The sequence below is a fragment of the Ursus maritimus genome, unplaced genomic scaffold, assembly GCF_017311325.1.
Source record: "Ursus maritimus isolate PB19 unplaced genomic scaffold, ASM1731132v1 scaffold_18, whole genome shotgun sequence".
Lineage (NCBI taxonomy): Eukaryota > Metazoa > Chordata > Mammalia > Carnivora > Ursidae > Ursus > Ursus maritimus.
Window position 1 is genome coordinate 55,378,959 of NW_024424230.1, and position 12,239 is coordinate 55,391,197.

The window sequence follows — 12,239 nt, forward strand, 5'->3', positions numbered from 1 at the left end:
ATTCTGTAATACCAGGTTCACAGGTAATAAAAGTGGTAGTTTGACAGCCTGTCCGCCTTCCTCCTTGACCTCATCACTCAGTTGGTCCAGAAATTGGGTGGGGATGTGTGGTGCCAGTCATTAAGCCTTTGTGTATATCTTTCAATTCTCACAAGTGCCCTGCAAGTGAGTAGTATCATCTTGTTGTGGATGAGGGAAGGGAGGCTCTAAGAAGGTGAATCACTTTGAAGTTAGCTTTGGCACCCTGGTCAATCTGACTCCAAATTCATGTCCGTTAGGGCATACTGCCAAAGGAAAAAATCACAGATAAAAGCTTTTAAGAGACATTGCATAGTATAAATCACCAAGTAATATAGATGAGTTTTATTATGTGTAGCTTAGCATTTTCATACTCGTACATAAAAACACTGTAATAGAGCCTGCAAGTCCCTGGTTTCGTAGGTGCTTCCTTATCTCCCTGGGTCCACCAGCTGCCTTCATTTCGTCCAAAGCTTTCAGTTCTCTCTGACCATCTCGGGCTTCCTGCTGGGTTTCCACCCACTAGATAGAATGCCCCCTCTCTCCAAGCCTCTCCCTTTGCCTGGTTAGCTCCTCCTCGCCCTTCAGATTTCAGCTCACTTCCTCAGACTGGCCTCCCACAGCCGCCATATCTAAAGATGGCGATTTCTGCCAGCCATCTGATCTGTCCCTTCCCCACCCTGGCCATCACTTGTCATTCTGTGTTTATTTCCAGCCTAGACTTCCCACTAATTAAAGTGGCATGGGCACCATAACTGCTCTTCTGTCATTCCCCACTGTGAGCCTCATGTCTTAACACAGTTGATGGCACCTGGTTGGCACCCAAAACGGATTCTGAGTGAGCAAAGTGCTTGGCATCCTGCATTAGCCGTAGGGTCTGTGCCCATTATCTTTTACTCAGTGCTTGCAAATGACATATTAAAGATAGCCTCTTTCCTGGGAATTGTAAACAACTACTAAGAACTAAAATCTGTAGCCTTCTTATGAGACTCTAAACTATAGGAAGCATAGAATGGATTTCGAAGGCTACATAGCTAAAGACGTACTTAATGTGTTGAGGGTGGTGTAAGACAAAGCTGCTGCAGGGAGGGAACATCCTTTATGTGGTTTTGAAACCCTGGGATGGGGAACAAACTTCTCTTGTAGCATTTCAGTATCAGATAATATTAAGCATCTACGTGGTTTTTGTATACTGGAAGAACATCATAAAGCTTAGAATAGTCCATCTGACCTGTTCGGTAAGGAATATGTTAATACCTACTTATGTCTTTAATGTAATTCTTAATAAATTATTTATTTGTTCATAGATAAAATGAGGTCAGCCATAGGGTAGTGTGTGAATTAATTTTGTTTCTAGCCAAGCATAAAAACACAAGATAAAGTGGCATGAAAATACCAAATGGTGATCGTTTGGGCTCAAATAAAGAATTTTTCCATATGCATTTTTCTACTCCTGGTGAGCTCACTTAACATAATTAATATCTTGAAGGGGCAAAGGCAAGACATTTCTGCACACTTAATTTTGCATCCCTCAATCTTGAAAGTGTTGATCATGGCAGAATTTCGGTTTCCCGGCCAGCTGTTCCCCTACAACTAGTGCCCCTGGGTAATAAACCACGGAACCCAGATCCACGTGGAAAGAACACGGATAACATGCCATCACATGTCTCGCTGGTTCGATATGACAGCTGATATTGTCTCTTTTTGTCCCCCCCCCATTTATACAGGGCATTGATGTGCGCGATGCTCCTCTCAAGGACATAAAGGTGACTAGTTCCCGGCGATTCATAGCTTCCTTTAATGTCGTGAATACAACAAAACGAGACGCTGGGAAGTACCGCTGCATGATTCGCACCGAAGGAGGTGTTGGGATATCAAACTATGCGGAATTGGTAGTTAAAGGTATTTAACGTATTTTTATGCCCCTAAATAGTCTATTAAAATAGACATGTCAGATGGTTGTGAGTTCATTATTTGTTTAAAGCGAAAACTTATCCTTGTCTATTTCCAAACAGTAGCTTGGTGACAGGCTATATTGATGGATTGCATTTTAAGTACAAATTTTGCACGTGAGCAATATTTTTGAAAAATGTATTTTATTTATGTTGGTTTAGTTGCATACAAAAGCACTGAATGTGCTCTTGGCAAGTTCTTCTGCCAACTCTGTATACAGAGATTACAACCTATAAATTTTTGTAAGGAATGAATTTTTTTTTACTGATAGAAAATCACTTAAAATGCAAATATTCACCAGCCAGGGTGTTTATGATAGCAGGGTGCTTAATAAAATGAAGCGGTGCTGGTATGAAAATGCTCAGTCATATCACACAAGCCGTGTTGATAACACTGAGTTAACATTCATAATGTCGCAGTTAGGTTCCATTACTATATTTTGCATGACTGAAAAATTGAGTCATTATATTCAGGGAGGTGGGATGTGAGGGGAAAAAAAAAGAGGGGAAATAAGTTTCCGTTTCTGGTCTAATGCTTTTTTTTTTGTGGGCTGAGGAGTTTATGGTATTAAACTGCTAGGGCAATTCTTGGTCCCAGACAGAATAACTTGGACTTGAGATGTACTGTGAGGCATTTTTAGATGATGTGTGGCAGGCCATTGCTGTTTTGTCCTAGGAGAACAGAATGATGCCTATTTTTGGAAAATTTTCCCCTGTATTTGTTAAATATGAAACATAAAGCTGATATCTTCTGGATGGGTTCTTCCTTGTATGAGCAAATTTCTCTGTGCAGTTTTAAAGACCATGGGGTTCAAACTCCAGAGCTAGCTATGTGGGCATGGGCCAAGGGCTTGCCCCCTCTGTGCTTCTGTTTCCTCATGTCTAAAATAGACATGAATAATGTCACCTACACCGTAGGGTGATCAGGAAGGTCAAGTGCAAAAAGTATATGAGTGGCACTTAGAACAGCGTACGCCGTAAGCAGCCAGCGCCTGTTACGGCCATGATGGGGAAGAGAGCGGGGAGAGTCTCACCCTCTGCTCCTGTACATCAGGGAGCTTCATTTAGGAATGTTTGTCACTGCCCTCTTTCCGAATTTTAAAACCTAAATGCCTGCCCCGCTGTATTTCCCTGCCCCCACCGCACCTGTATTAAATGAAAATCTCTGAGGGCACAGCCTCTGTTTTAAAATCTATAGGCGATTTTGGCATATGCCTCTGTCGTGAAATCCCTGCTGCCATATTAGTTACTCCTGGCTTACGAGAGAAATATTTATCGGTGAGCCTGCCCCCCAGCAGCAATGACTGATGTTATACACGTTGAAATATCTACTCCGCTAATATATTTTGCCACAGCAGATTCTCAGGAATTTTTGTTTGTGGTGAAACTGCAGGGGGTCTGCTTGGACTTGAGTTGAGGTTTAGTAGCCGTGAGAAAACTAACTCTGTGTCTGCAGAAGGCTCTCTGGGAAGCGCGGAGTCGCAGAGTAGAAAATGGGCACCATTTCCCAACAAATCCAGGAAAGCAGCGGCCTCAGTGTTCCGTGGCTGAGTTCTTTATTATCATTATTAGTACTTAATGTTCCTCCCGGCTCAGTTCTCTGTGATCGTGTTCCATTTTCTGATTGATAGTTGCTACAGCGTTTCGCTCTGACCAGCCCTGTTCTTGAGGCATCGGGCTTCATTATCAGGAGAATGTAAATCTAGGAACCTTGCTAAAAATGGCCTCTGTGGAAAAGTTCATTTGTTGGGTGGCGTCAGTAAATCATTAATTTCTAGTCTTCCAGCACAAACGTGTGCACAAAGAATGAGTGGGTTGTGATTCACATTTACGCAGCGCATTTTCCTGTCTGAGGACGGCATACTGGTAGCTTGGCTCATTGTGATAAAAATGTCCAGGCACCTCTTTTCATCTCTGCACACGACCAGAGCCGGGGACAGCCGGCTTGCAGTTGTGGCTCAAATCTGAAATTTGACTTCTCCTCCATTTATAATTTGATGGCCATATTTTTCATATCATTTATATTTTAAAGTGAGATAACATGCTGAATTATACTAGCATGTTATACTTAATAAAGTATTACCTTGAGATAATTACTTTAAAATATGCAGTGACACTTTTGAGGCCACTTGTATATAATTTAACTCCTTTTTATATGCATGTAATATTTGGAGTGTTGATCTTCTAAAAATGGGAAAAACTAACGTCTGTAGAGTTTGTAATTTTCTTAAGGTCACATACTGATTTGGCCCCCCTAAAGAAACCCACATCACTTTTTAACTGTCACTCCTATCTTATTCATGCTTACCACTGCTTTTAATAATCTGGGACATAAAAAATATTTCATAGAATCTCCACAATTCGTGTATATATGCATGTATATCAATATCATTTAATTATGTGAGACTGTGTTAGGCATTCACAAATGTTTATCATTAGATACATGTGCACATATCTGTACGTGTATAAATTCTTTCATTGCATTGCTGATTTGGTTTAGAATTACAGTTGACCCTTGAACAACGCAAGAGTTAGAGGTGTCAACCCCTGTGTAGTGAAAATCTACATATAGCTTTTGACTCCCCAGAAACTTAACTCCTAACCTGTTGTTGACTGGAATGCTTACCGATAACATAAGCAGTCAATTAACACACATTTTGTTTTGTTTTTGTTTTTGTTTTTAAGATTTTGTTTATTTATTTGACAGAGAAAGACAGCAAGAGAAGGAACACAAACAAGGGGAGAGGGAGAGGGAGAAGCAGGCTTCCCGCCGAGCAGGGAGCCCGATGTGGGGCTCGATCCCAGGACGCTGGGATCATGACCTGAGCCAAGGGCAGACGCTTTATGGCTGAGCCACCCAGGTGCCCCATAACACACATTTTGTATGTGTATTATATACTGTATTCTTACAGTAACCTGGAGAAAAGAAAATGTTAATAAAATCATGAGGAAGAGAAAATACATTTACAGTACTGCAGAAACTCCGTGTATAAGGGGGCCCGTGCAGTTCAAACCATGTTGTTCAAGGGTCAACTATACTTTAATTGTGAACTTTCACTTGAATCATGTATTTTAATTTTCTTTCTGTCACTTAGTAGAGATGGAATTCCTTCCTTCCTTTCTTCCTTCCTTCACTTTGGGAAAAATTATTCAAAATTTAAATATTGACTTATTCTTGTATGGATTCTTCTAGCAACCCAAAAGTCCCTTGGAATGTCTATTGCAATTGTTCCAGGTTCTAGTGGAATCTTTCATTTGATTGCACATATTTGATACTTTCCCTCATGGGGAATTAATAGAGAAAATAGTCTCAGGTCAAGCAAGCATTAAAGACATGTCTATTTTAGGATACTAGTAACAACATCCTAAATGAATTGGTGTGCTCACTAACCGTCGTGGCCTTGCCCCTGAGTTATATTTTGAATGGCAGTTCAGCAACCCTTGCTAGCATTTGCAACTTCAAAGTAATTAACTGCCCTTTCAGCCTGGCTACATAACTGCCTTAGGATATACTATTAAAGGCCCATTTCATGTCTCGGTTCAAGGAATCGCCTAATGATATAAATTGATGTTAAATCATGATGAGTTGAGTAAGAACTGTTTAAAGAAATGAAAAGCTAACACAAAGTTGTAGTTTATAAACAATAGGAACAATATTTTAGTAAGTTTACATGAATTTTGTAGTCTTTCAAATACAATTCATCCTTTAGTGTTTATTTTGACTCTGTCTACTGAGATTTCCCAGCTATTGTTGAAAGTCAGTAAGATTCATCGCACCTTGAATACAGAATAAGAACAAAGACACCCCCACCCAACAAAGAGAACTGTTGCTATTGGTATCTTAGTCTAGGGGTCCACCAGGTATCATCTCAAGGGCCAAGGTCAGATGGTCCTAGCTGCCATGAGATCCCNNNGCAGGAAACAGAACCGTGATCAGTTGATTGTCTGCTGCAGAGCTCACAGAATTTGCAGATAGAAGCCAGCATATGCCAGCAACAGAACATAGCAGGCTTTATTTTTTGTGCATTCAGATATGCTAACTGAGGAGTTGAAACACATACACACACACAGCCCAAAAAGACACAAACCACCTGTGGAAACATGCCTGAAAAAAAAATCAGAAAGGGAGCCAAACCATAAAAGACACTGAACTTTAGGAAACAAACTGAGGGTTGTAGGAGGGGAGGTGGGGGGGATAGGGTAGCTGAGTGATGGGCCTTAAGGAGGGCATCTGATGGAATGAGCACTGGGTGTTATATGCAACTGATGAATCACTAAGCTCTACCTCTGAAACGAAAAAAAAAAGTCACTAGATCTTACATTTTTTTTCCTCAGATGGAAATTCATGAAGATAGAAATACGCTATTGTGCACAGTTACCTCCTTTCCCAGTATCATGTACAGCGACATTGGGCATATAGGGTCCTTCACCTGGTGCCTGGCAGCCCGTTCTACCAACACCTCACTGCTAGACGGGGCAACTATTTAAAACAAGATTGTCTCTTTCTCCCTTCTCAATGATGTAGAAAAAGAGTCCATCTCAGGTTTTAAACAATGAAAAAGACTTTCTTAGGTTGAAAGAGTATTTCATTGATTGCTTAGAATTTTACCAAGCTGGGCATGGCTTGCACTTTGCTTTAGAGCTTCTCTTTCTACTCGCTGCTTTCATAAGACTCATACTGGAGGCTCCTTGCACAGCAGCAGGGATGGGCTTTATTACCCAGACGTCTTACTTCTCCTGTGGCTGAATGAGTCCACTGGGATGGTGTTTTGGGCAAGAAGTCATCCTGGAAATGCATTTATGATGAGAGAAACTATAATTCTGGCCATGTTTTAAAACTGATGATATCTGTGGAATAATAAATATAAGGAAACTGAATTTAATGAGATAGGTAACCAGCACCTGTGATGATTTTGAAGTCAATCTCAATAAGGAAGTGGGCGATAAAGTGCCTCCTGGGGCTTAAGTACTACCATTGCGAGAACTTTAGCAAGTTACTTTTAGTGGGGAAGAAAAGTCCTTTGAGCCTGAGAAAAATGAGTTGTGTCCTAAAACAAACTGGGGGTATCCCTACTTGAGCAAGCTTAGGTTTGAAAGATGGTTTATTTCACAAATTTGAACATTTTGAAAGTCTTCACCAGTATGCTTTTTCTTAATAACCTCAACAAAACCATTCTCTTCACTTCATTCCTGACATGTTCACAGCTTCCATATTTTAATAATTGGTGTACGTTGAGCTGCTTTAAAACAGAAGAGCAACGTGTCTGAAAGATGGCTCTCTGATTTCCCTTCCAGAGCCCCCCGTTCCCATCGCTCCACCTCAGCTGGCCTCCGTGGGGGCAACCTACCTCTGGATTCAACTCAACGCCAACTCCATCAATGGGGACGGGCCCATTGTGGCCCGAGAGGTGGAGTACTGCACGGCAAGCGGGAGCTGGAACGACCGACAGCCGGTGGATTCCACGAGTTACAAAATCGGGCACCTCGACCCGGACACGGAGTACGAGATCAGTGTGCTGCTCACCAGGCCGGGCGAGGGCGGCACTGGGTCTCCTGGGCCAGCTCTCAGAACCAGAACCAAGTGTGCCGGTGAGTAAGGGACACCTCGGGCGAGTCGGTACCGTCTTTCTGGGTGTTGACGTGCAGCATGGTGTTTATTAGGTGGTTAATACGCTTCCCCAGCTCTGTCAGCATCCTCCACGGGAACGAATAATTCCCTTCGCCTCTGGACGGTAGCCCGCCAGCCTGTGGGCTTTGGGACCTCAAGGCTTGGTATCTTCAGGTAACCTCTACCTCCTTTTTTACTATTTTTATTTACGCTTTCCTGTGAGTATCATCTAGTTGGTGCAGGAATTCTCCCTACAGTTGACAGAAACTGTCTCCTTTAATGATGTCTGCGCATAGGTCAGATCCTCTCACCCTGGTCCCCTTGTTTTATGTTCACCGTTAATGTGCTTTTAGCCTGGAGGGGCATTGGAATAATAGATTCTATCCTAGAGATAGCTTTAAAGCTGTGTTTTTATTGATGGATATTTAATGGAGGGGCTGCTTGCCAATGACACGGGGCCCATTTGTAAAATAAGCCAGGGTGATTTGTGGGCCGCCTGCCGTCTTCAAGTTGAGATTATAAAGTTCTAATTGACTGTGCTGAACCCGGTTCACAGCTTAAATAAAGTAGGGTTGATAGAGGGAGAAATGTAGCGTCTTATAAAAATCAAAACCTAAAGAAAAGCTCCCAGAGAGGCGATAGTGCTGTGTCTGTATGGCTACTTCTCTGCTAGGGAAGTAGAGAAATAATATATTGGGACACTCAAGCGTTCTTTCCTCAGTTACGTGAAGAATCTCTGTATTGGATGGTGGGCTGAGGGGAGGCGATTCAGTAAATTTTTATGGAATTAATTGATTCTGCAGATAGTGTTACTTAAGTAGACACAGCCATATGTGTCATTTCTTTTTTAAGTTTTGAAAGTTCTCAAAGCACAGTCTGGCCCTGGCTGGTAGGAGAAATGATGAAAGCTGAACAGCTGTAGATGTTCCATTTTTTCCTTTGTAATAGGTTGTATATTGCTTCCGCAAGTTCAACACTCGTGGGCGAAGTCTGTTCTTGAGGTGGTGGTGGTGTTGAATTTCACAGAAAAGGGAACAGCCACCTTCTGGGGATGAGTGCTGGGCCGGTTCTAGGCACCCCTGCGTCTGTTTTGCTGCCCCACTGCCGGCTGTGGGGTCCCTGGAGCGAACTGCGGCTCTGGACCGGCCCTTCACACAGCCTGGGCTGCCGGGCCCAAGGAGAAAGGAGTTTGAAAACGCTTTCTCTTCCTCATGTCTCCAAACGATGGCATCTCCTCTGTCTCTGTAGTTGAATCAAACTGCCTTTCTTTTTTGTGAAATAATTTCTGATATGATCCCATCTGTTTCAGGGCAAACAGTAGCGATGTATAACACCAGATAGATCATTTCACAGTAGAGGCATTGCTTTCGAACCTGTTATTGATTTGATAACTGCCTTGTGAAGGCTCCCGGCAGACGCTGACACCCCCTTATTATGGGTGGGGACACAGGAGCCCGCAGGACCCTCTGTCCTCCAGGCATGCTCCGTGAGCGGCACGGTTAGTGCTAGTTCACTTCAGTGTGATTTTAAGGAATCCTATTTTGGGCACAACAATATATAGTCTCCCTCTCCGTCCAAAAAAGGGTTAGAATTCCATTGTCTAGACTGGAGAGAGGACGCCATCTGTTTCATTCTTGTCACTAACAACCCCGCCTACTTAATGTTTTCCGCCCTGTTCTCCCTTACAGATTTTGTCCTGTCTCTTGGGTTTTCTGCGTGTACATTTCAGCTACTGACACAACTGTAATATACATTTCCCCTGAATATAATGCTTGGATTTTTTTTATTGCTGCCTGAAGTGTAGATGTATAACTCTCAAAGAGACAGCATACCTTTTATCACAGATTGGCAGTATTTTTAAAAGAAATTAAAACCAATTTTGAATTGATATTTGCATTCCAACACTATGCCTTCAGAGGTATTCAACCTCACGTAAGCATGGAAGCCTAATGACGAAACATGCTCTTCAGTTTTTGCAGCCCGAGGTTGACATGACTCCTGGAGGGTCATGCGCGGACCTGGAACACGGTCAAAATAGCTGTGGTTGGACAAGTCAGTCTTAGGAAATAGGAGTGTGTTAGGTCGGAGAGTCAGAGCTAGAAACAAGAGGGGGGAGGCATTGGAGGTGGGTGAGGAAAGTGGAGTCAAATTTCTCTTTACTGTATGAAAAAAAAATAGTTTCACCCTTTCTTGACCTGAGGCTTTTGAGAAAAAGTGAAGATAAGACTGCTGTCTGTGGCTGACGAGCAATGGGACACGGTGGAAGGCGTGAGGTACAAGGAGGGACACAGGGGCTGCAGACTAGAGACTAGACAGTCTGGGATGGTCCCCAACTGTCACTTGGATGGTTGTGAGCATTTGGGGCTCACAGAGAGCAAGTCATGGAGCTTATAAGCTGGGAGGGCCTCTAAGCATTCTGCGAAGTAGATGGAAATTGTCCTTGGCCAGGCTTGAACAGTGGATGATTCTAATAGGGTGATACGTAGCAGGAGTAATTGCACATTCATCCTGTGTGGTTTAAAACCCAACAGTACTACTGTGGAATTACAGTAATAAAATTACGCCGCAGCATATATAAAAGAGATTGAGAATTTGGCTTAAATGCATAGGAATCTACAATATGACCCATATCACTCTGGACTGTTATTTCCTTACCACCATCCCCCCCACCAGACACACACACACACACACACACACACACACACACACACACACACAGTCTACTATAATCTTAGGTTGCATAAGAAAGTCAAACACCCATGTTGAAGGAGGTGATAGTCTTATTGTACCAGAGCTAATTAGCCTCCCAATAATTATCACACTGATTTCCGCTCCCTGCATTTTAAGAAAGAGAGCACGAAATGGACTATACTCTAGGGATAGCACCCAGGTTAGGAAAGGTTCTGGAACCTTGCTCTACCAATGAGGAATGATGAAAAGAATTTAGAAGGGTGATGGAGGAGAACAGAGGGTCTGTACAAATTTGACAAGCACTGAATCATGAGTAGTGAGTTTCCAGTGGCTGACCCGTTCACGCAGAACCCGACATTGCAGAAGGTGATTTCCGTATTCAGAAAAGGGTTGAACTGGCTGACCCTGCAGATGTCTTTGACATGAAGATTCTGTGATTCATGTGTTGTCCTCTTTCTAAGGAGATGATCCATCGTATGTTTCTGCCCTGAAAGTCTTTGACTTTCATTTTTATTTTATCCTTGTCCAGAAACTCCGTTCTTGTGCTTATCCAGTCCTGCTCTGCCGACCCATGGAGGGAGGTCTGTGATGATGCTTACAAAAGTTTGAGCAGAAACGGGGGAAATAGTGAGTTTTTAATACTGCTACATAGATTAAATTTGAAGAAATGACTCCTATTTTGAGATACGCTGCCTGGTTTTTGTGTTAAAGTATCCCTTTTACTAAATGATGATGCTGGAGGGTATAGAGCCACAGTCAGCAGCTGAAAACACAGACTTGGGACCCTGCTGCCAGGGACTGAGTTCTGGCTCTGCCCGGAGCTGTACACGGGACCACAGGAAAACTGCTGATCTTCTCTTGACTTCCATTGCTTTATCTGTAAAACAGGGCTGATGACAAAAATATGTATCTTGGGACACCTGGGTGGCTCAGTCGGTTAAGTATCTGCCTTCATCTCAGGTCATGATCTCAGGGTCCTGGGATCGAGTCCCACATGGGGCTCCTTGCTCACTGGGGAGTTTGCTTCTCCTTCTGCCTGCCGCTCCCCTGCTTGTGCTCTCTCTCTCTCTCTCTCTCTCTGACAAAAAAAATAAATAAAATCTTAAAATATATATATATATATGTATATATACATATATATATATATCTTATAGTGTGGCCATGAAGCCTTACTGAGCTACTGTGTGTAAGGTGCCTAGAACAGAACCTGACATATAGCAAATGGTCAATAAAAGTTAACTGCCATTTTAAAAAAATATTTTAATATGTTTTAACATTTTCAATCAAAATAATTGGATGTTAGCAATCTGATTTCATTGCCCTAGATGTGTTACAAATATTACCTACCTGGTAAATTGAAAATCTGAGGACCAGTTTTATAGTACGGGCTCATAGAATTCTCTGCAGTGGAGCCCTGCGTTCATGACACGTGTCATTCTCTCATTTCTTCTATTAAATCTGTTTCTTTTGGACAAGCTCTCCATTTCCATTTATGTGTTGCACCAGTGAGACCTGTCCTGTCGTGTTTTGGTGACACCCATGAAAATGTATTTCGCTTCTTGCATTAAAATGGCAGGATCAGTATTTATTGTCCTTCTCTGGGCAATGGAATTGATTTTCATGTGGGGCTAGTAGACACAATCTCATTACCTGGTCTGATTTCTTTCAAGAATTGTATGGTAGCACACTTCCAGAGCTCTTGCTGCTTATGTTTCTGAAAATTATTTTCAAATATATGCACAGGCGCTCCACATGTGACCTTGATCAAATCACTTAGCTTCTCTGGTTCTGTCTCCTTATCTTTAAATAAGGGCAGTGACATCTGCCCTGATTGTATCAGAGGTGTTTGTGAAGATCAGGTCAGATATTATCTGTAAAGGGATTTTACAAGTGATAAAATGTTCTGCCTATATGGGGTATTTAAAAAAAAATGATTATAGTAAGGAGCTAGTTTCAAGATTTACACACAT

The 12,239-nt window shown here is 42.3% G+C and overlaps 1 protein-coding gene across 1 annotated transcript in view; it reads left to right on the forward strand.

Annotated features, from left to right (window-relative positions):
* Window positions 1–12,239, forward strand: part of PTPRM (protein tyrosine phosphatase receptor type M) — a 749,396-nt gene that overhangs the window by 354,880 nt on the left and 382,277 nt on the right. The window contains exons 7-8 of the mRNA XM_040632384.1: window positions 1,746–1,920; window positions 7,266–7,559. Coding sequence (XP_040488318.1) covers window positions 1,746–1,920; window positions 7,266–7,559 — 469 coding nt within the window. The remainder of the gene's footprint in view (window positions 1–1,745; window positions 1,921–7,265; window positions 7,560–12,239) is intronic.